This window comes from Trifolium pratense, linkage group LG5, assembly GCF_020283565.1.
Source record: "Trifolium pratense cultivar HEN17-A07 linkage group LG5, ARS_RC_1.1, whole genome shotgun sequence".
Taxonomy (NCBI): domain Eukaryota; kingdom Viridiplantae; phylum Streptophyta; class Magnoliopsida; order Fabales; family Fabaceae; genus Trifolium; species Trifolium pratense.
The window spans coordinates 21,437,224-21,461,716 of NC_060063.1; the positions used below are offsets into that span (position 1 = coordinate 21,437,224).

A 24,493-nucleotide genomic window follows, 5' to 3' on the forward strand; every position below is an offset into this window, starting at 1 on the left:
ACTTTGCCTATAGAAAGAAAAATTTAATGGAGCATGTGAAAAATGTTATGTGAGTTTTAGTGATACTTGTCATTTGTTTGTGAAATTTGTGACTCAAGCTATTCCAACTTACTATATGAGCACATTTTTGCTACCGTCATCCCTCGGTGAAAAATTGGAGAGGATGATGAATTCTTTTTGGTGGGGTTCAAATAAGGGTGTCCGGAGAGGTATTAATTTTCTAAGTTAGGAACAATTATCCATGCGGAAAGTGGTATGGGCTTATTTGGAGCAAAAGTTTTAACGGGGTTAGGGTGTGTTCCACGTATTATTGTACCATGAAGGAAGTTATAGATAATTCGGAGTTTCGAGTTGAATGAGAGTGGATTCATCTCCGGAACTTGATAAGGAGAAAATGAATCATATTCCACAGTTTTTATACGTGATAGCGATGAAATACGAGAAACAATGAGATAATAAGGTTGATTCATTGAACAACTCTGTCACTGACGCGCAAGCTTTAATAACAGATAAATGCCCCAAATTTCGACAACTATACTCTATTACGTACATTATTAATGAATATATATACCATAAAAAAGTGTATGTGCGCGCATACACTCACATGTATATATATATAATAACTAAATTTGTCTTGAATGTATTAAATAGCTTTTTTAACAAATGAATTGTATATAGAATTTCACAATATGTAAATTTTTATAAGTCTATATTCAATTCACTTGTGAAAAATGTCATTTATATAAGTCTAAAAATATTGACCAAAAAAATAAATTAGTATTTTTTTTATATATAAATGGCAAAAACAAACTAGAATTCTAAGTGGATTTGGAAATATCATTTAAACATAAATTATACAACGAAAAGACGTACAAGAAAACCATTTTAAAAATTATAAACCGTAGACTTTTATTTCATCAAAATGCTAGAATTGAAATAACATGATACTCACAATAATTATTATCTCTTAACTCAATTCTCCTAATAATTTTGTGACTTGATATATTTATGAGTTAAATTTTATCTAAAAATTACACTGGCTCTGATAAGTCTGTCCAAATTGCCAGTTGTAAGGAGAAACTGAATAAAACTCCAAAGTTTTTCCATCACTTGTAGTAACTTGAAATGACAAAGCTTGTCCTACCAAATTCACTCCAGTATTCCACTTTTGTCCAAAATTGCGCTTCATGGGAATCCATCCAGTCTTAGACCCTTTGACACTAACACGAGAAACATCACCAGCATTGGCAACATTGAACACCAAAACAAACAAGAAATTAGGGTTTCCGTTGATCTCAAACCTAACACCCCCTTGTTTCACACATGAAACACGTCGATATTTAACGGGTATGATACCGCCTTTTTCGTAGGCAATAGAAGTGAACATTTTATAACTTAAGTCAAAGTGTTTTAGTGGTGGGTTACAAGCACCGGGCTGGGCGGAATTTGGAGGACAAAAATTTGTTGCGGTTACTGTGATTGGCTTTGCGCCCTTTATGCACCATTGGGGATCGTTGACACAAAATAACTGAAAACAAGCACCACAAGTAGCTCCATTATTGAATAGAGCTGTGCTTAGTGCTGTGTTTGCAAGTCCATATCCTTGTTTGTACAGATCACCATAACCACAAGCCCCCTCTGCACAAATACAAGAAAGGATTAGCGGCACGATTTGTTGCTCATTTATTCTTAATTCATGTATATATAATAAATAATAAGGATTAGTCATCTGAACTTCATCTAACGCATACCATATGATATTAAAAAATTGAAATATGATTTTATTTATAATTGCATGTGGGTGAAGAATATTAGACAAACATGAAGGTGTGAAAACACAAGAAGGGGGGGGGGGGGGGGGGGGTTGAATTGTGTTTTAGTCAAGTTTAAAACTTTTTCAAGTTCTTAACTTAACTACAACAGCAGCGGATAAATAATACAATAAAACAAGTTAAGAAAGAGAGAGAGAGATCACACAAGCAATTTATACTGGTTCCTCTCACAAAACGAGAGTAGTCCAGTCCCCTTGCACTTCCAAGGGATTTCACTATAATCACACAAGATTACACCTGCTCAAGCACACAAGCAAGAGACTTCACAACAATGCTCAAGCACACAAGCTTAAGACTTCACACTTAAGCACACAAGCTTAAGTTTCCTCAAGTAATAGTAAAGTATATGAAAATATACAAATGCTCTTAGAAGAACCTAAAGAGAGCAAATACAAAGAGTACAGAGTATTTGACTAAAGTGCAAAAACACTTGATAAGAGGTTCAGAGCTTGTATACAGAATTCAGAGTTTGTTCAGCGCACGTTCAATCCTTGATTATTGTTATATTTAATGCAGCTGATCCTTCTAGTATATATACCACCAGAAAAGAGTCGTTGCAAAAAGAACCGTTGGAGTTGATAATCTTTTGTCTTCAAGCAGTCTGTCTTGATGCAGTTTGTTTGTATCTAAACTGAGTAAGAGTTTCAGATACTTTGACTACTGCAGAGTGGACTTTCCTTATTCAGCTAACAAGTTTGAAGACCCACGTTCTCAAGTGAGGACAGACAAAACGAGAGTAGCTGAACTGATCAGGCTTGAAAGGTCCTTTTCTTCATTGGTAGAAGAGTTGACTTGCAAAGGGAATCTTTACAGCTATCAAAGAGATCTTCAGATGTTGATGAAGCTTTAGTCATTCAAGAAGTTCTGAAGACTTCATCATCTGAAGGTTGTAACTTCTGAAGTCCAACATCTTCTGAGCGCTTGTGAACTTCTGAATTCACATCCTCTGAGCTTCACTCAGAGCTTATCTGATGCTTATATCTGCGCACTTAAAATAAATTTTTAGTCCTTCCAATTGTTTATTAATACTTTGTTATCATCAAAACCTTTATAGATTTAGGGGCAAACATTTTTAAATCAATTTTGTTCCAACAATCTCCCCCTTTTTGATGATGACAAACATAAGTATTAATTGACAATTGTTGTTAAATTAACTTATCATGTTTCTCTTAGGTTTGTGAGGTTTGCAAGCTCCCCCTAAGATTGATACTTCTTAAAGCCAAAGCTTTAAGTTATATCCATGATATTTTAATTTAGTATAAGATTAAGATAATTTGAAATAAAACAAATTTCATATCTTTCTTCAGAGTGAGAGGTTTGCAAGCTCTCCCCCTAAGTCTCATAAGGCTAAGTTAAAATTGCACTTTTAACTTATCCTTACTTATGAAATTTATTTCAGTTTCAACTAACTTGGTCTCCGCATTTAAATACGTAAAACAACTTAAAAGTAACAACTTTTAACTTAACGGATAAAGGCGAGATAAAAGTGTGGTTTCAGCTTTGAAACTTATCACTTATCAATTAATGCGTAACTACTCCCCCTTTTGTCATTATCAAAAAGTAAAAAAAAATTTATATAACCAAGACAGTCAAAGAAGAAGAGTGGTTGTTACAAAGGTGAATTTATTTCAAAGACAAAAAACAACGCGCTTAAAAGTTTATAAAAAGGTGAACGAGTTAACATGCCTTCTTCACGTAAAACCAAGAATAAACGAGTAAAGCAAGAGAGATTAGGAAGAATGAGAAGGTTTAGTTCACGCATCGCAGAGTTTCGAAGAAAGAAAGAAGACGAAAAACGCGAAGAAGATGAGAAAAATAAAGAAGACAACAAGAAACCACAAGAAGCTGAGATAATAATCATCTCATCAGATTCTGAAGCTGAAGAGAATGAAGATGATGCTGACTATGTTGAGTTCTTGGCTAGCTATGTTCCAGAAGAAGAACAAGAAGAAGAAGAAGAAGAGCAAAACCCAGATCCCATAGAAATTTCATCAGAGGATGCTGAGGAGAAATCTGAGATTTCTTCTGAGTATTATCCATCTGATTAGGATTAGGTTGTCTTTTTCTTTTTCTTTTTACCAATGTACTCAACATGGTTAGATCATTAATAAAAATTTTCGTTTAAAAGCATCTTGTGTTCTTATGTTCTTATTTATCAAAGAAAGTTAGCACAAACAAAAAAAATAACAAACCACATAACTAAGTGAAAATCCAAAAAAAAATTGATCAGACAAAATAAAGAAAAATATGAATAACAAGTTCAGAAGATAAAACAAAAACAAACATAAAGTGCAAAGAATCCTAAGGTTTTTTGAGAAAGGCTAAGAGCTGGTCAAATTTGTCATTCAGAGACCCCACGTTTGAAACAAGACCATCCACTTTGGATTCCAAATTGAGGTGAGCTGTCCTTTGCCTTTCCAAACCTTCTTGTTGCTCCCTCAGAGCTTCATGAAAGATCTGCAACTGATCAACAACCACAGGAGCTTGATCTTCAATCAAAGGTGCTTGTTCTTCAACCAAAGGTGCCTTGCCTTTATCAGATGATTCACCTTCCTCTGGATAATCGATCATCAGAACATCATCCTGATTCAGTACATCCAGTACATCCTCTTGATGTAGCTCATTTGCCAACTGGGCAACTCTAGCAGCAGCTTCTTCCAGACGTTCCTTCTCAACCCTGTGAGCTTCAAGACTCTGAAAGAGCTTGGAATCAATCCAGCAAACCTTGAAAGCAGATAAACGCTGTTCAGCAGCAGCAATGGCTTCAAGTTTGGCACGCTCAAATTCCTTATGACTATAAGAAGTCAATCTCTTCAAATCAGCCCTTGCCAAACTGTCCTTCATAAAGCTTATCACATCCAGATCTCTCTTACCAATAACAGCCTTAATGTCTTCACCTACAGCATCCAAAGCCTTGCAAATCTTGGCTTTAATTCTTGACACCTCTAAATCCACATCAGAGGGACAAACTAAGAACCTGTCCTTTATCTTAGATAATCTAAGTAAGTCATCATGAAGCTGAGTGGATAGATTATCAAAAGGGTTAGAAGAAGAGGGTGAGAAATTAGGAATGGTAGAGAAATTTGGTGATTTATGAGCAGGGTTGTTAATAATAACAACTTCTGCCTCTGAAGGCTTGGGAGCACAAGTGTGAATACGCTCAGGAGAAGCATGTTCAGCACTTGGGTTAGGATTGGGTTCAGGAGTTGATTCAGATGATGAGATGTCAGAGGTTGATTCAGGATAAATGTGTTCAGGGGATGGTTCAGGAGATTTGAGTGGAGAGGGTTGTTTTGTGGGAGAGGTTGGTTCAGTGATTGGAATATGTGATTTTGGTTCAGATGATGGAATGGTAGGTGTTTCTTTTTGTGATTGGGGTTGAGGTGAATTTGGTTTAGGGGGTGATGAAGATTTGTGGGTAAAGGTTTGATTATTGAGGGGGTCTGGGCTAAGATGTTTTTCTAATTCAGAAAGAGGGTTATCAGAGGTTGGAATATCAGAGGTTGAAAGTATAGTTCTGAGTGGTTTGGTGTAACCTATTCCAATCTCAGTTTCATTAAAGATGTACTTAGAAGACTTACCTTTACCTTTAGGAACAGGAACAAGTCTTCTACGAAGTCTTTCAGCCAGTGTCTCTTCATCAGACTCAGTCTCATCTTCAGATTCAGACTCTTCAGATGAACTGTCAACTTCAACAACTATAGGCTCTTTGGAAGCTCCTTCAGCAGCCTTGGTTGCAATTTCTTCATGTTTCTTCTTGGTTCTCTTTTCAGCATCAGCTTGCTCCACCTTAATCCTCTTCTGAGCCAAGAGATCTGGCTTAGGTTGATCAGCTTGAGAAACAACCTTTCTCTTAGGTCTCCTTGTAGGATTATACATATTTGCAGGAGCAGGAGGAATCATACTCCTATCAACAATGAATCCTTCTTTTCTGAGCACTTCCAAATAGTCCTGAATGATGTGCTCAGCATCAGCTTCTGAAATAACCGGATATCCATCCACATACAAACGATCTTCAAGACGAGCAGATAATTCTTGTGGAGGTGCAACCAGCTTTGTAGAAATAAGACGCATCTTGGTAAGGAAACTGGCATGTAGAATTTCAGGCGAGAACTTCTTCTCCACAAGTTCTGGATGGAATTTCTTTAAGTTCTGAACAACATGACCTTGATGCAGAAGGTCTGATAGCAGCCTAGGATAAACAATAGTTGTTTTCCTCTGAGATTTGCTAGCGAAGATTGCTTCACATATCCTTTCAAAAAAGTAGTCTCCAAGATTCACCTTCTTTCCCGTCAGAAGGAAATACAGCAGATGACGATGAGTCCAGGAGATTGTATCAGTTCCACCAACCCTTGGACTGATAGCTGCTAAGATGATCGTGAAAAGAACTCTGCATTCATCAGTCAGTCCTTTGACTTTGCCTTTCAAAGAAAAATCAGTGCAGATGAGATGCAGAAGATCATCTCTGTATCTGGTATCCTTCTCAAATGCATCTAACTCTATCCCAGAGTTAGGCAAACCAAGTAAAGCATTGAAGTGAATAGGCGAGAATGCCATGTTCATCCCACAGATATTAGACCTAATCTGTATACCAGTGAATTCCAACAGACCCATTTCCTTCCTAGTTTTTCCTTTCAGACTAGGATTCCTCTCAATTGCAGCAAGTTCTTCCTTCTTAGCTTCATGCTTGTCAAAAACCTTAGCTTTCATCCAGAATTTCTTCAGCAAATCTGGATATATAGGACCATTAAGCATGTCGAAGTACTTATCCCATCCCTGAGTGATAAAGTACTTTTTAACGTCGAACCCATTAGCTTGTAGACCGTCGAAATCAACCATCTTCTCTGAAAGAAAAGTGAGTTCAGATTCTGGAAACTCCATCTCGTTCCCAACGATCTGAAGATTTTTGAACATAAACGGTGGAATTCTTTTTGACGAAGAAGACGAAGCACCAGCCATTGTTGGAGATTAGGATAAGGTTTGGAACTAATGAGAGAGAAAGAAATTTTTGTTGAAGGTTTAGAGAGAAAAGAAAGTGTAGGTTGTGAGAGTGAGAAGTGTGCAAGTGTATTGTGTAAGTTTTATTTAAATGCACACAGTTAATACGAAAATAGCAAATTTGGGAAGTTACGCTAATTGACAGAAAGTTGAATACCAAAAATCATCATTAACCACCCACTACCTGACACACGTAGACCACGTGCAGAAATTTACTCGGTAACTGCTATTTTAATGGACAACTGTTCAGCAGTGAATACTAAACGTTTCTCACTTAAAATAGTTCAGAGCCTCTGAGATATTTAAAATTCTCTATCAGAGTTAAGTACTTCAGAGCTTGTGTTTCAGATGTTCTGAGACATAAGTTCTGATATATACATAACCTCTTACACTTTAGTAGCCAAGAAAAATTTTCATTCAGAGATTGAGAACATGTTCAGATGTTTCTTTATAAAATCAAATCTTTCAACAGGTAAGGCTTTAGTAAATATGTCAGCCCATTGATTTTCAGTATCAACAAACTTAATATCTATAATGCCTCTCTGAACATAATCTCTGATAAAATGATGTTTAATTTCAATATGTTTGGCTCTAGAGTGTAGGATAGGATTTTTAGATAAATGAATGGCTGCAGTATTATCACAATATAAAGGAATATTGTTACTGCTTACCTGATAATCTTCTAACTGATATTTTAACCAGAGTAGTTGTGTGCAACACTTAGCTGCTGAAATGTATTCTGCTTCTGCTGTAGACAAAGCTATAGTAGTTTGTCTTTTACTAGCCCAGGAGATAAGGTTTTCACCAACAAATTGACAATTGCCACTTGTGGATTTTCTTTCAATTTTATCTCCAGCATAGTCAGCATCACAGAATCCATTTAGCACATAATCATTGGATTTCTTATAGAGAAGTCCAAGATTGGTTGTTCCTTTCAGATACCTAAAGATTCTCTTTACAGCTGTAAGATGAGACTCTCTAGGATCTGACTGGAATCTTGCACATAAGCAAACACTGAATAAAATATCTGGTCTAGAGGCTGTCAGATAGAGTAAGGAACCAATCATACCTCTGTAGACCTTTTGATCTACCTTTCCTTCATCATCTGACTTGCTCATGTTGGTAGTTGAATGCATAGGAGTGTTCATTATCTTGCAGTCATCTAGGTTGAATTTCTTCAGAAGTTCTTTGGTGTATTTTGATTGATGAACATAAGTTCCTTCCTTCTTCTGATTGATTTGAATTCCAAGAAAGAATTTCAATTCTCCCATCATGCTCATTTCAAATTCATCCTGCATTATCTTAGAAAAATTCTTGCACAAGGAAGCATTAGTTGAACCAAAGATAATATCATCAACATAAATTTGAATGATTAAAATGTCTTCTTTGGTTGTTTTTCTAAAGAGTGTGCAGTCAACCTTTCCTTTCTCAAAACCCTTTTCAAGAAGGAAATTACTGAGTCTATCATACCAAGCTCTTGGAGCTTGTTTCAGACCATACAGTGATTTCTTCAATTTAAAAACATGTTCTGGGTTTGAGACATCTTCAAAACCAGGAGGTTGCTTAACATACACTTCTTCAGAAATAAAACCATTTAAGAAGGCACTCTTAACATCCATTTGATACAAAGTTATTCCATGATTAACAACATAAGATAGAAGTAACCTGATTGCTTCAAGTCTAGCAACTGGTGCAAAGGTTTCAGTATAGTCAATCCCCTCTTGTTGACTATAACCTTGTGCAACCAATCTAGCCTTGTTTCTTACCACTTCACCTTGTTCATTCAGCTTGTTTGCAGGTGGATCATTGATCATCAGGTGAGTCTCACGTATGTATGATTCGAGTGAATTTAAGGAAAATGCCAAGGTCTTGACACAAAAGCTTGAGGTAAAAGTTGTTTCCTTGAGGACAAGGAAAGGTTTAAGTTTGGGGTTGTGATGACAAATCGTCACACTCTCTAATCCATGCCTATTTTAGCAACATTAGATACATTTTAGTAGGTTTTTAGCAATAAATATGAGAGAAATCTAACCATTAGCTTGATTACTTGTTTTGCAAGAAAACAGGAAAAACTGCAGAAAATGAATGATTTTCACTACGCTGGGGGCGTAGCCCATCACGCGCCGCGTGATGGAGCTCACAGGGAGCCAAGATTTTCACTCTGATCACGCGCGGCGTGATACCTGACCACGCGCGGCGTGAAGCTTTGTTCAGGAACTGGGTTGCTCTCTGACTTGACCACGCGCGGCGTAGCTTTTGACCACGCGCGGCGTGAAGTCTTGATTGAAGAAGAAGATTGCCTCTGACTTGATCACGCGCCGCGTGATTCTGTTACCACGCGCGGCGTAGTTGATGGATTTGCAACCACGCGCGGCGTGGTAGATCTGGCGCGCGGCGTGGTTGCCTTCTGTATATATATTTTCTGCATAATTCTGTTTTCTGGTTGGAAAATTCTGCAACTTTTCACTACATTCTGGTTTTGGAACTTGAAGATCGTGATTCAACACTCCAGTGGAGAGCTCCAAGCACATCGAGAGCATGGATTCACAAGCCATGGCGATGAAGCGAGGAAGCGTACGAAGAACGATGAGGAGCTAAACTCCTTGGAGGTAGGATCTAGGATAGTTTAGGATGTAGTTCATTGAATGTAACCTGCAATTGTGTAAGATCATACTCTCTTTATAGTATTCATTCAATTCAAGTCTGTTTCTAATGCTTTACAATCCTTCATTAGTGTTGTAATGATTTTGAGTTAAGTCACGTGCGAGAGTATTGATTTAATGTCTGAACTGAATTGTATTGAGCGCTCGAGTGTCTCCGGTCGAGAGATTGAGGCATAGAGTGTAGCCAACGATTGACGCGCGTTAATATCATTCGTTGTAGGTAGCTTCCGCCCGAGAGATCGGGGGAGTATCGACAACGAATAGAGTGGATTTTGACAAGAGATTGCGATTCACTATTTTGTCGATCTAGTTGTGGATACTTGAGTAGATCTTATGACATTGTAGGTTGCATGCGGTTAGCTATAGACTAGATGATTCCGATGATTCTACCTCGCTTTTCCATATTATCAAGCACATTTTCTAGCAATTCATTACTCAACATACCCCCAATTTATGTGTATTTTCGGTGTAATGTCTATGAACACGATTCCACTAGTTTGATCACACAATCCCTGTGGATCGATATTTTTATTACTACGTGGTTTTCGTGCACTTGCGAAATTATCCATCAAGTTTTTGGCGCCGTTGCCGGGGATTGTGATTGATTCAACTAGGCAATAGTGTTCATATTTTCTGTGTTTTCTTTATTATTTTCTGTTTTATATTTTTCTCCCGGAGCGTTCTACTTGTGTGTTTCATTGTGCATGCGGAGAACAGGTCCTCAAGAGCTGCAATTTGATCCAGAGATTGAAAAGACAGCTCGCGCAATTCGAAAGGCAACAAGGGAAGCTCAAGTTTCAAGGGGAAGAGCTTTGCTAAGGGATACACCGGACTGTCAAGGAAGGACTGCAGCAACAATGGAGGAAGAACAGGTTCCACCGGTTCCTCAACCGCCAAGGCGTACCCTTGGTGATTATGGAAGGAGAGACAATGACGCGTTGGCAAATCAAGGCTTTCAGCCAGCGAGAACACGGTCCTTTCCGCCTTAAAAGAGAATCCGTATTCAGGTTCGGAAGCTCAATGCCCGAACTTACACTTGTCTCACTTCTATGAAGCCTGCGACTATACCGATCCACCGGGGGTGAGCGAATCGGACAAAAGACTTAGGTTATTCAAGCATTCTCTCACCGGCCGTGCTAAAGATTGGTTAGACACGATACCCGCCGGAACTATTGAGACTTGGAGACAGCTGGAGCGGAAGTTCTTAGATCGTTACTTTCCTATTCATAAGTTTCTAGAAAGAAGGGCTGAAATTAGCAACTTCGAACAAGCGGATGGTGAAACATTGTATGATGCTTGGGAGAGGTTCAAAGTCTGTCTTAAAAGGTGTCCGAATCACGGTTTCGATGGCCACAATCAGATGCAAATGTTTACCCAAGGTTTGAGGGCTCAAACGCGAATGATACTTGATGCATCAGCCGGTGGTTCGTTGAAAAACCGTGATGAAACTGAAGCAAGAGAATTGGTGGAAAGCATGGCTCAAAACGAGTATAGAGCTACTAATGATAGAGGAGCCAAAAAGAAAGGCGGAGTGTTGGAAGTGGATACTCAAACAGCACTATTGGCACAGCAAAAGCTCATGACTAGCCAAATGGAAGCAATGATGAAGTTGCTATCCAATCCGCAAGTCCAAACTTCTCCAATAGGTAAAATTGACAATGTGCGCTGTGATTTTTGTTTGCAGGATCACCCTAATGGCGGATGCTTTCCGGAGGGTTCAGAGGAGGCTCGCTACTTGGCCAATTTTCGGAAGCCGTACAACAACAGTAACAACGGGTCCGGATGGGGGAATGGTATGCAAAGTCAAGGTGCACCGCAACAGCAGCAAAGGCCTCCATCAAGGATGGAAGAGACTCTAAATCAGTTCATGCTCATGACCCAAAGCAACTTTGAAGCGATGAAATCGAGTCAAGCAACCTCTAACAAGAATCATGAAGCTTCGATAAAGAATCTTGAGGTGCAAATGGGTCAGCTGTCAAGACAGTTTTCTATGTTGCAAAACCAAGGAGGTTTCGGTGGAAACACTCATGACAATCCGAAAAATGAAACTTGCAATGGAATCACGTTGAGGAGTAGAGAGATACCGGAAAGGCCAGCTGTGGAGAAGCCCTTGAAAAAGAAGGTTAATGAGGGAGAAGTTGAAAATAAGCAAGAAGTTGTAGTTGAAAATGAGAGATACGAGGGAGAAGTAGAAAAGGAAAATGTGCCTAAAGAAGTTGAGTTTAGTAAGGATGAAGTAGAAGAAGTTGAAAAACAGAGGGAGATAAAAGAGAAAGAGAGTAAGAAGGTTGAGAAAGATAAAGGAAGTGATGAATCACCATATGCTAGGATGCCGTTTCCTAGGAGAAAGAAAGTTATGAATCTTGAGCGGGAGAAGGAGTTCAAGAAGTTCATGAAGGTGTTGAACAAGCTGGAGATGGCTATACCTTTAGTTGAGGCATTGGAGCAAATGCCAAGTTATGCAAAGTTTTTGAAGGAGCTGCTCACAAAGAAAAGAAAACCATTAGATGATGAAATGGTGAGTATGACGGAAGAGTGCAGCGCCCTCATTCAACGGAAGCTACCTCAGAAAAAGAAAGATCCGGGGAGCTTTACAATTCCTTGTTCCATTGGAAATCTCACCATTGAAAAAGCTTTGTGTGATTTGGGTGCTAGCATTAATCTGATGCCGTTATCAATGATGAAGAAGATACCGGGAGCGGTAGCAAAGCCGACAAAGATGAGTCTCTCTTTGGCGGATAGATCGGTTGTGCATCCGGAAGGCATTCTACATGATGTGTTGGTTAAGGTTGCTGGGTTTGTGTTTCCCGCAGATTTTGTGGTCTTAGACATAGAAGAAACTAGGGAGTGGGAACCTTTGCTACTTGGTAGACCCTTTTTAGCAACCAGCCGTGCCCTAATCGATGTAGAGATGGGCGAGCTCATGCTAAGGACCGATGATCAGCAGGTCACATTCAATGTCTTTGATAAGATGGAGTGTGATGATGGAGACCCACAATGTTTTAAAATCCAGGTTTATGATCATATTGTGAAAGATGCTCTTAAGTTACCTTGGAATGCACACTACTTGCCACAGGGTGGCACTTCTTTTCCATAACCCTTAGGGGTATGGAACGTCAAGCATCGGGACGTTAAACAAGCGCTGGTTGGGAGGCAACCCAACGGTTTCTAATGTTTTAGTTTGTGTTGTTTTGAAGTATGTAGGTAGGTGTGCAGCAGAAGCAAGGACGGAAGCAAAACAGGGCAGAACAGAATTCTACTACGCCGGGGGCGCAGTACAATCACGCGCGGCGTGATCCTTCATCACAGAGGAAGTAGTTTTCAGAAGGCGTTACGCGCGGCGTAGGGGTATATCACGCGCTGCGTGAAAACTGGAGAAATATGGAGTCTCTGACTAAGTGATTACGCGCCGCGTGATGGTGATTACGCGCGGCGTGGCCTGGAGGAAAGAAGTTCTTGACCGTTACAATTGGTATTACGCGCGGCGTAGCAGGGGTCACGCGCGGCGTGGTTACACAGGAAAGCGTGTAAAATTTGAATTTCTTCATCTTCTCAACCACTCCATCCGTCCCATCATCAATTCACACGGTCTCCCACACGGAAAACTCCATTGAGAACCCATTTTCACTCTCCAAACTTCTCCAATTTCACTTCTAATCACCTTCAATCACCCAATTCGTTCACATTCACATACCACCCGTATTACCCACTCCTAATTCCACTCCAAATCCCTCATTTCATCACATTTCACCACTTTCCCAAGTTAACCCATTTCAATCTATCTACTATCACCATGTTGACTAGGCTAACCGGAAAGGGAAAGAAGAAGAGTGATGCTAACCCACCACAAGAGCCTCCAAAGAAACCAAGAACAAAGATGAGTGCAAGCAAGGGCCAATCTTCTCGGTCCGCTCAAGCATCTCCTCCTCGCCGGAGCAATGTTACTCGGCCACAGGTTCACCCCCACTTCATCAGTGAAGTTCATGAAAAAAGGTACTCCCAAATTCGAACCTTTACTATTAATCAAGAGAAGGGTTTTGGTGAGGATTTGCTTAATGGTGTAGCTGAGTTAGGGAATGAGATAAAGTCTAGGGGATGGGAGAAATTTAATAAATTGATGATTAAAGATGAAGTGAATCCTGGAAATCAGATGTGGGCTAGGGAGTTCTTTGCAAATGCTTATTTACCGGATCAACCTATGTTTCCGGAATATGTTTCTGTGGTTAGGGGTGTTAAGGTGAGCTATTCTTTTGAAACTATAAATAATCTGCTTGGTTGTGCTGCTGGAGGTGTGTGTGAACTCTTGCGTGATAGAGAGAGGATAGACAAGAGTGGGATCGAAGTTAGGGAGGAACTAAAGAGTATAGTGTGTCGTCCGGGAGCAATGTGGCTGCCGCACTCAGCAGCTTCTCTCCCTAGAAGGTTGAGCTTAACAAGTTTTAATCCGGTTCACCGTGCTTGGGGTGAATTCTGGTTGAAAAATGTGAGGGTTGTTGGCAACAATTCAGAAATTCAGCTTGATAATGCGCACGCGGTCCGGTTGTTGGTTGAAGGGAAGTTTATTAATCTGGGATATTGGTTACAAAAAGATCTTCATGAGATAGCCAATCATCCGAATCCGACTTTTACTTTGGGACATTGCAATCTCATCGCTGCTTTGTGTAGGGCGAATAATGTTCCCATGAATGTGCAAGAAGGTGATCTTCATCCCGTTCGTCCATTGTCTTTATCGTACTTCAGCAAAAAGTTTGAGAGAGGTCCGATTGTGCCCCGAGGTGAGGGGAATGCTGCAAGGGAGGAGGCTTTGAGAGAGGAAGAAGAGATTAATCGGTTTGAAGAGGGTAACCATCCGGATCAACAGGGGGATCCGGCTTATGAGTCCCACGATATACCAGCTCAAGACCCTCCTCGTTACTCTCATGATATGAATCAGCTTGCTTCGATGTTGCATCAAATGGAAATTTCTCAATATTCCGGGCTGCCGAATCTCTACTTTGATACCGCCTCTTCCATGTACACCGAGGCGATGACTTATCGGTCTACCTTCCCTCCTCCTACTTTTGGGACTTTGTATCCCGTTGATACTGATTGGGAGGCGCATCAGGCGAGGGAGCTGAACTCATTTCAGGCCAGACAAGCATACAATTCTGGTTTGAGAGCTTCTGAGTTGGCGGAGATCGAAAGGCGACGCCGGGTTGAGCAGGATGAGGCTGCTGCTATGGAGATGGAAATGCTGGATGTGGATGGGCTAAATTTGAATTTGAATAGTCCGTTCACAAACTACTTCACTGGCCAGCCGGATGACGCGGTTTGACGTTGTTGGTGATGCTGTTCTGTTCTACTGCTGCTGCTGCTACTATTCTCCTACTCTATCTCTATCTTTACTTCATTGTCTTTTATTTGCTTGGTTTGTAATAATATTCTGATGTTGCTTGGATATTGGCTGGATATTTTAATTGTGTACTCTAAATTTGAATTTTCCTTTGTTTGATTGTGGAATGGTTTTTACTTCTAGAGTTTGTTTCAATATTTTGGCATGTTCTTTCTAGTTACTTGAGTATCAATTACTTGATTTTCTCCGTGTGTGATATGTGAAACCTGCAGTGCAATAGCTTGTTGCACTCATGCGATCAAGAGGCAAAGGAAGGGAACACACACTTTTTGACCGGTTCTTTGATTCGACCAAACCGAGAGGTATTGAGCCAAACACTCCTTTTTCTTCTATGTGTGATATCCGCTCATGTATTGTCTCTCGATTTTGCTTGTCGTCTTGTTATTTGATTGGTACGTTTGTAGCACACACGAGGCATGTTCCTTGGTACCTTTGAGCCTTTCTATCCACCCTTACATATACTTATCCTTTGCTTAACCAATTTGAGCTGAAAAAGAAAATGTTATTTTTGCAAAACCTTGAGTAATTTTTGATTGAAAAAAAAGGAATGACTTTCTTGGAGGTTAGGCACCTAATTAGTGGTTGATGCGCATTGCTCACTACTAAGTTTGGGGTTGCTCTTTGGAATTAGCAACAAATAAAGTTTGGGGTGAGGGTACTAGAGAACTTATGAAAGTTTTGATTTGAAAAACTGAGAAAAAATTTTCAAAAATTGCAAGGCAAGAAAAAAAAAAAATGAAAAAAAAGAGATGAATGTGTAAGAAAAATAGAAAAGAAGTACAAAAAGAAGTGATAGCCTTGAATTCAAAGAATTGCAAAACTTTGTTTGATGATTGAAAAGGTTCTCTAGTCCACTATAGTTCAAAGGAAAAAGGGGGTTTGGTTTATGAAATATTTTTGACCATAGGGGGATCTAACTCCAAGTTTTTCTACTACTTATCCCAAATATGTCACCATCCACCCTAGCCAAGCCACGTTATAACCCTAAAAGACCTCTAATGTGTGTGCACAAAGTGAACCGAATGAATTCTTAGACTACTTGCAAAATTATTGTTGACTTGCATTGATGTGTTGATTTGAGCGTAGTACCAAAAACTGAAGAGTGCATGTGAGTAGTGTGATGAAATCATAGAGCTTTGGTTGAAAAGTGTGAACTACTTGAAAATGCCTTGCGGGAACGGTTGTGCAATTGAGCAATGTTTGCAGGTGGATCATTGATCATCAGGTGAGTCTCACGTATGTATGATTCGAGTGAATTTAAGGAAAATGCCAAGGTCTTGACACAAAAGCTTGAGGTAAAAGTTGTTTCCTTGAGGACAAGGAAAGGTTTAAGTTTGGGGTTGTGATGACAAATCGTCACACTCTCTAATCCATGCCTATTTTAGCAACATTAGATACATTTTAGTAGGTTTTTAGCAATAAATATGAGAGAAATCTAACCATTAGCTTGATTACTTGTTTTGCAAGAAAACAGGAAAAACTGCAGAAAATGAATGATTTTCACTACGCTGGGGGCGTAGCCCATCACGCGCCGCGTGATGGAGCTCACAGGGAGCCAAGATTTTCACTCTGATCACGCGCGGCGTGATACCTGACCACGCGCGGCGTGAAGCTTTGTTCAGGAACTGGGTTGCTCTCTGACTTGACCACGCGCGGCGTGAAGTCTTGATTGAAGAAGAAGATTGCCTCTGACTTGATCACGCGCCGCGTGATTCTGTTACCACGCGCGGCGTAGTTGATGGATTTGCAACCACGCGCGGCGTGGTAGATCTAGCGCGCGGCGTGGTTGCCTTCTGTATATATATTTTCTGCATAATTCTGTTTTCTGGTTGGAAAATTCTGCAACTTTTCACTACATTCTGGTTTTGGAACTTGAAGATCGTGATTCAACACTCCAGTGGAGAGCTCCAAGCACATCGAGAGCATGGATTCACAAGCCATGGCGATGAAGCGAGGAAGCGTACGAAGAACGATGAGGAGCTAAACTCCTTGGAGGTAGGATCTAGGATAGTTTAGGATGTAGTTCATTGAATGTAACCTGCAATTGTGTAAGATCATACTCTCTTTATAGTATTCATTCAATTCAAGTCTGTTTCTAATGCTTTACAATCCTTCATTAGTGTTGTAATGATTTTGAGTTAAGTCACGTGCGAGAGTATTGATTTAATGTCTGAACTGAATTGTATTGAGCGCTCGAGTGTCTCCGGTCGAGAGATTGAGGCATAGAGTGTAGCCAACGATTGACGCGCGTTAATATCATTCGTTGTAGGTAGCTTCCGCCCGAGAGATCGGGGGAGTATCGACAACGAATAGAGTGGATTTTGACAAGAGATTGCGATTCACTATTTTGTCGATCTAGTTGTGGATACTTGAGTAGATCTTATGACATTGTAGGTTGCATGCGGTTAGCTATAGACTAGATGATTCCGATGATTCTACCTCGCTTTTCCATATTATCAAGCACATTTTCTAGCAATTCATTACTCAACATACCCCCAATTTATGTGTATTTTCGGTGTAATGTCTATGAACACGATTCGACTAGTTTGATCACACAATCCCTGTGGATCGATATTTTTATTACTACGTGGTTTTCGTGCACTTGCGAAATTATCCATCATAAACCTCTGACAAGGTCAAGCTTACTAAGCTTAGAGATTAACCTCCAGTTAGCATGGCCTAACCTCTTATGCCAGATCCATTTTTCTTCACTCAAGGTCAAAAGACACAACACTTTTTGTTCATTCAAATCAGAAAGATTAATTTTATAAACATTGTTCTTTCTCAGACCTTTGAATATAATGGAGTTATCAGATTGTTTAGATACAGTACATGATTCCTTATTAAAGACAACTACATAACCATTGTCGCAAAATTGACTTATGCTCAATAAGTTATGTTTGAGTCCATCTACTAACCAAACATCATTAATAGATAGGGAAGAATTACCTACTGTACCTGTACCTATTATCTTTCCTTTTTGATTGCCTCCAAAGCCAACAGATCCTCCTTCTTTCATAGTCAGCTTAGAAAATAGTTGTTTGTCACCAGTCATATGCCTTGAACATCCACTATCCAGATACCATGAGTGTTTCATGATACTTCTTTGAGTGGCAGGCTCATCAGTTACTTCTGAATCTGATTCTGATTCATCGTCTGAGTCTGCATCTGAGTCAGTTGAAGCCATCAGGGCTAGATTTGCCTCTTCTTCTTCCTCAACTTCTTCCTCAGATGATAGCTCTTCAAAAGTAGCCATCAGACTCTTTTTCAATTTGCTCTTGAATTGTTGCTTCTTTGAGCTGTATCTTTTGCTTTTGTCTTTAGCAGACATTTCTGGACAATCAGCAATAAAGTGTCCTGGCTTCTTACAGTTGAAGCAGTTCTTCTGATCATCCTTTTTGCTGACAAAATTTCTGGAGCTGTTACCTCTGAAATTTCTTTTGTTAAATCTGTTCCATTGCTGAAACTTGGTGAATAAAGCAAACTCATCTTCACCCATTTCCTCCTCTTGACCATCTGCAGAAGATTCCTCTTCAATGTCAAGAAGCTGAGTCTTAAGAGCTTTAGAAGGAGTCCTAGTTGACTGTAAAGCTACAGACTTGGACTTCTTCTTAGCTTCTGAGTCAGCGTTCAGAACCATCTCATGGCTTCTGAGATTGCTTATCAGAGCCTCAAGACTCAGAGTCTTGAGATTTTGAGCTTCCTCTATTGCAGTGACCTTAGGTCTCCAAGCAATAGGAAGACTTCTCAGAATCTTCTGAACATGGTCATAGGTGGAATAACTTCTCTTAAGAGCTTTAAGACCAGATACAAGGATTTGAAACCTTGTAAACATAGTCTCAATGTTTTCATCTTGTTGCATAGTGAATAGTTCATATTGCCTTATCAAGAGACTAGCCTTAGCCTCTTGAACCTTTTCATTACCATCATAGGTAGCACACATAGAGTCAAAGATAGATTTAGCAGTAGACTTGTTCTCTATTCTGACATAATCCTCATGTCTAATAGCACCAACAACAATGTCCTTTACTCTATGATGCTTAGTGTAGGTTTTTAAGTTAGCTGGTGTGAGTAACTTTCTATGCTCAATGGACAATCTTCCATGTTCATTTAAGTTTTCAAAAGTTACTCCCAGCTCAACCAAATCCCACAACTCATGATCAATAGCAGTAATATTGCTATACAGTCTTTCCTTCCACCACTCAAATAATGATGCATCACCATTGAATATAGGGGCTTTTCTATTGCCACTATGTTCATGTGATTCATTACTTAAGTAGTCAAAACCAAAGGCATTTCTAGGACCACCACCAGCACCACTGGCCTCACCGGCTTCACCGGTTGTTCTAGTACTACTATCGTCTCCTCCAGACATAGTGTTCTCACAAGATCTTTACTGTCTCACTGTTAAGTGAAAGTAACAGACCAGAGCTCTAGATACCAATTGAAGGTGTGAAAACACAAGAAGGGGGGGGGGGGTTGAATTGTGTTTTAGTCAAGTTTAAAACTTTTTCAAGTTCTTAACTTAACTACAACAGCAGCGGATAAATAATACAATAAAACAAGTTAAGAAAGAGAGAGAGAGATCACACAAGCAATTTATACTGGTTCCTCTCACAAAACGAGAGTAGTCCAGTCCCCTTGCACTTCCAAGGGATTTCACTATAATCACACAAGATTACACCTGCTCAAGCACACAAGCAAGAGACTTCACAACAATGCTCAAGCACACAAGCTTAAGACTTCACACTTAAGCACACAAGCTTAAGTTTCCTCAAGTAATAGTAAAGTATATGAAAATATACAAATGCTCTTAGAAGAACCTAAAGAGAGCAAATACAAAGAGTACAGAGTATTTGACTAAAGTGCAAAAACACTTGATAAGAGGTTCAGAGCTTGTATACAGAATTCAGAGTTTGTTCAGCGCACGTTCAATCCTTGATTATTGTTATATTTAATGCAGCTGATCCTTCTAGTATATATACCACCAGAAAAGAGTCGTTGCAAAAAGAACCGTTGGAGTTGATAATCTTTTGTCTTCAAGCAGTCTGTCTTGATGCAGTTTGTTTGTATCTAAACTGAGTAAGAGTTTCAGATACTTTGACTACTGCAGAGTGGACTTTCCTTATTCAGCTAACAAGTCTGAAGACCCACGTTCTCAAGTGAGGACAGACAAAACGAGAGTAGCTGAACTGATCAGGCTTGAAAGGTCCTTTTCTTCATTGGTAGAAGAGTTGACTTGCAAAGGGAATCTTTACAGCTATCAAAGAGATCTTCAGATGTTGATGAAGCTTTAGTCATTCAAGAAGTTCTGAAGACTTCATCATCTGAAGGTTGTAACTTCTGAAGTCCAACATCTTCTGAGCGCTTGTGAACTTCTGAATTCACATCCTCTGAGCTTCACTCAGAGCTTATCTGATGCTTATATCTGCGCACTTAAAATAAATTTTTAGTCCTTCCAATTGTTTATTAATACTTTGTTATCATCAAAACCTTTATAGATTTAGGGGCAAACATTTTTAAATCAATTTTGTTCCAACAAAACAAAATAATTGAGATTCATTGTTCTTTATTGTTGAGAGAATAAATTACGTATAAACAATTTGTATCATCTAAAATGTTATAAAGTAAAAAATCGAAGTTTAATTTTAGAACTTACGCATGGTTCCAGCTCCTGAAGGACCACCGTAGAAGGTTGCATGAGCATCATACCAATTTAGGTCAATGCCAGCTATGGCCTGTATAAGTAGCAATATGAAAAAGACCAGAGGAATGAAAGAGTGAGACATAGCCATGACTGAGGTACGTAAAAGACACAAAAAAGGGTTGTGGAATATTTGCATGTTAGAGTGGTGAATAAATGATGGTATTTAAAGGAAATGAAAATAAATATAAAAGGATATATTTCAATTCTCAAGACAAATAAAGATATAAAGTCAATTCTCGAGACGACTAAAAATAATAGTCAACTCTCAAGACTAATAAAAAGTCAATTGTCCAAAAAATAAAGAAGATAAATTCATTAAAGAATTAACATTTGCATATATATGATAAAATCTTAGAAAATGATTTTCAAAATAATAGATTTTGAAAAAAGCTATTGGAAATAGCTTTTCATTTTGTAGGAAAAAATGATTTTCTTTTTACTAAAATGATTTTTAAAAAAATCTAAAACAAACACAAGTAAAATAAAAAAAATTGATTTTTTTTTTTTGCTAGAAAGTCTGAAACAAACCAGGCCTAAAAGAGGGCAAACACCACAATAAAGTCAACTCATTTTTGCTTAAGATTCTATAAAATGACTTCATCACCATTTCATCTTATGTCCCATCAACCTTAGTTTTCTCGAACCAAATTCCCTTTCTCTTTCTTTTTGTTACATTTTGTTGGTATAAAGACGATATAGAGCTAATTGACTATAAATAAAACATATAACAACAACTTATTTGAAACGATAATCACAAAATTGGTTGTCGTCAATATAATACAAATGATAAAACTAATTTGATTGTAAATTGTGGTGACATGTTCAACATTTAACAACGATCAACTATGAAAAAAGTTTCTTATAAAAAAAAACTATGAAAACAGTTAACAGAAAATGAACATCGTTAATGAGAAAGGGAGGTATTTGTGTATTTGATATGAATTAAAGGGAGATTAGTGTAAGTTTATAAAACTAGAGGGAGTTATCGATATCATTTAAATAGATTCCAGGGGTTGTGAGTGTAATTTTTCCTTCTTCTATAATATGAAATCTCAAAAAAAATGTTTCAAACGGTGCTACTTTCATCCAAGGTCAAACTCGAAACTTTGCAATTGTGTATGCAAGTTTCAGTGGTATTTGTCACTTTGCCTATAGAAAGAAAAATTTAATGGAGCATGTGAAAAATGTTATGTGAGTTTTAGTGATACTTGTCATTTGTTTGTGAAATTTGTGACTCAAGCTATTCCAACTTACTATATGAGCACATTTTTGCTACCGTCATCCCTCGGTGAAAAATTGGAGAGGATGATGAATTCTTTTTGGTGGGGTTCAAATAAGGGTGTCCGGAGAGGTATTAATTTTCTAAGTTAGGAACAATTATCCATGCGGAAAGTGGTATGGGCTTATTTGGAGCAAAAGTTTTAACGGGGTTAGGGTGTGTTCCACGTATTATTGTACCATGAAGGAAGTTATAGATAATTCGGAGTTTCGAGTTGAATGAGAGTGGATTCATCTCCGGAACTTGATAAGGAGAAAATGAATCATATTCCACAGTTTTTATACGTGATAGCGATGAAATACGAGAAACAATGAGATAATAAGGTTGATTCATTGAACAACTCTGTCACTGACGCGCAAGCTTTAATAACAGATAAATGCCCCAAATTTCGACAACTATACTCTATTACGTACACTATTAATGAATATATATACCATAAAAAAGTGTATGTGCGCGCATACACTCACATGTATATATATATAATAACTAAATTTGTCTTGAATGTATTAAATAGCTTTTTTAACAAATGAATTGTATATAGAATTTCACAATATGTAAATTTTTATAAGTCTATATTCAATTCACTTGTGAAAAATGTCATTTATATAAGTCTAAAAATATTGACCAAAAAAATAAATTAGTATTTTTTTTATATATAAATGGCAAAAACAAACTAGAATTCTAAGTGGATTTGGAAATATCATTTAAACATAAATTATACAACGAAAAGACGTACAAGAAAACCATTTTAAAAATTATAAACCGTAGACTTTTATTTCATCAAAATGCTAGAATTGAAATAACATGATACTCACAATAATTATTATCTCTTAACTCAATTCTCCTAATAATTTTGTGACTTGATATATTTATGAGTTAAATTTTATCTAAAAATTACCCTGGCTCTGATAAGTCTGTCCAAATTGCCAGTTGTAAGGAGAAACTGAATAAAACTCCAAAGTTTTTCCATCACTTGTAGTAACTTGAAATGACAAAGCTTGTCCTACCAAATTCACTCCAGTATTCCACTTTTGTCCAAAATTGCGCTTCATGGGAATCCATCCAGTCTTAGACCCTTTGACACTAACACGAGAAACATCACCAGCATTGGCAACATTGAACACCAAAACAAACAAGAAATTAGGGTTTCCGTTGATCTCAAACCTAACACCCCCTTGTTTCACACATGAAACACGTCGATATTTAACGGGTATGATACCGCCTTTTTCGTAGGCAATAGAAGTGAACATTTTATAACTTAAGTCAAAGTGTTTTAGTGGTGGGTTACAAGCACCGGGCTGGGCGGAATTTGGAGGACAAAAATTTGTTGCGGTTACTGTGATTGGCTTTGCGCCCTTTATGCACCATTGGGGATCGTTGACACAAAATAACTGAAAACAAGCACCACAAGTAGCTCCATTATTGAATAGAGCTGTGCTTAGTGCTGTGTTTGCAAGTCCATATCCTTGTTTGTACAGATCACCATAACCACAAGCCCCCTCTGCACAAATACAAGAAAGGATTAGCGGCACAATTTGTTGCTCATTTATTCTTAATTCATGTATATATAATAAATAATAAGGATTAGTCATCTGAACTTCATCTAACGCATACCATATGATATTAAAAAATTGAAATATGATTTTATTTACAATTGCATGTGGGTGAAGAATATTAGACAAACAAAATAATTGAGATTCATTGTTCTTTATTGTTGAGAGAATAAATTACGTATAAACGATTTGTATCATCTAAAATGTTATAAAGTAAAAAATCGAAGTTTAATTTTAGAACTTACGCATGGTTCCAGCTCCTGAAGGACCACCGTAGAAGGTTGCATGAGCATCATACCAATTTAGGTCAATGCCAGCTATGGCCTGTATAAGTAGCAATATGAAAAAGACCAGAGGAATGAAAGAGTGAGACATAGCCATGACTGAGGTACGTAAAAGACACAAAAAAGGGTTGTGGAATATTTGCATGTTAGAGTGTTGAATAAATGATGGTATTTAAAGGAAATGAAAATAAATATAAAAGGATATATTTCAATTCTCAAGACAAATAAAGATATAAAGTGAATTCTCGAGACGACTAAAAATAATAGTCAACTCTCAAGACTAATAAAAAGTCAATTGTCCAAAAAATAAAGAAGATAAATTCATTAAAGAATTAACATTTGCATATATATGATAAAATCTTAGAAAATGATTTTCAAAATAATAGATTTTGAAAAAAGCTATTGGAAATAGCTTTTCATTTTGTAGGAAAAAATTATTTTCTTTTTACTAAAATGATTTTTGAAAAAATCTAAAACAAACACAAGTAAAATAAAAAAAATTGATTTTTTTTTTTTTGCTAGAAAGTCTGAAACAAACCAGGCCTAAAAGAGGGCAAACACCACAATAAAGTCAACTCATTTTTACTTAAGATTCTATAAAATGACTTCATCACCATTTCATCTTATGTCCCATCAACCTTAGTTTTCTCGAACCAAATTCCCTTTCTCTTTCTTTTTGTTACATTTTGTTGGTATAAAAACGATATAGAGCTAATTGACTATAAATAAAACATATAACAACAACTTATTTGAAACGATAATCACAAAATTGGTTGTCGTCAATA

The 24,493-nt window shown here is 38.0% G+C and overlaps 2 protein-coding genes across 2 annotated transcripts; both read right to left on the minus strand.

Moving 5' to 3' along the window:
* Positions 1-1,024: 1,024 nt before the first annotated feature.
* Positions 1,025-20,680, minus strand: LOC123883986 (expansin-A23-like). Its single transcript, XM_045932952.1, has 2 exons — positions 20,545-20,680; positions 1,025-1,638 (listed from the first exon to the last, which is right to left on the minus strand). The coding sequence occupies exons 1-2, from the start codon at positions 20,678-20,680 to the stop codon at positions 1,025-1,027; spliced, it is 750 nt and encodes a 249-aa protein (XP_045788908.1).
* Positions 20,681-22,665: 1,985 nt separating this feature from the next.
* LOC123885486 (expansin-A23-like) lies at positions 22,666-23,805 on the minus strand. Its single transcript, XM_045934771.1, has 2 exons — positions 23,670-23,805; positions 22,666-23,372 (listed from the first exon to the last, which is right to left on the minus strand). The coding sequence occupies exons 1-2, from the start codon at positions 23,803-23,805 to the stop codon at positions 22,759-22,761; spliced, it is 750 nt and encodes a 249-aa protein (XP_045790727.1). The 3' UTR covers positions 22,666-22,758.
* Between the last annotated feature and the right edge of the window lie 688 nt (positions 23,806-24,493).

What these genes read in the sequence shown, in the direction of transcription:
- LOC123883986 (XM_045932952.1), bottom strand. Translation starts at nt 20,680, where the DNA reads ATGGCTATGTCTCACTCTTTCATTCCTCTGGTCTTTTTCATATTGCTA. An exon ending in TTCAGGAGCTGGAACCATGC is followed by an intron (nt 1,639 to 20,544) that starts GTAAGTTCTAAA and finishes GTATTTGTGCAG; the next exon opens with AGGGGGCTTGTGGTTATGGT.
- LOC123885486 (XM_045934771.1), bottom strand. Translation starts at nt 23,805, where the DNA reads ATGGCTATGTCTCACTCTTTCATTCCTCTGGTCTTTTTCATATTGCTA. An exon ending in TTCAGGAGCTGGAACCATGC is followed by an intron (nt 23,373 to 23,669) that starts GTAAGTTCTAAA and finishes GTATTTGTGCAG; the next exon opens with AGGGGGCTTGTGGTTATGGT.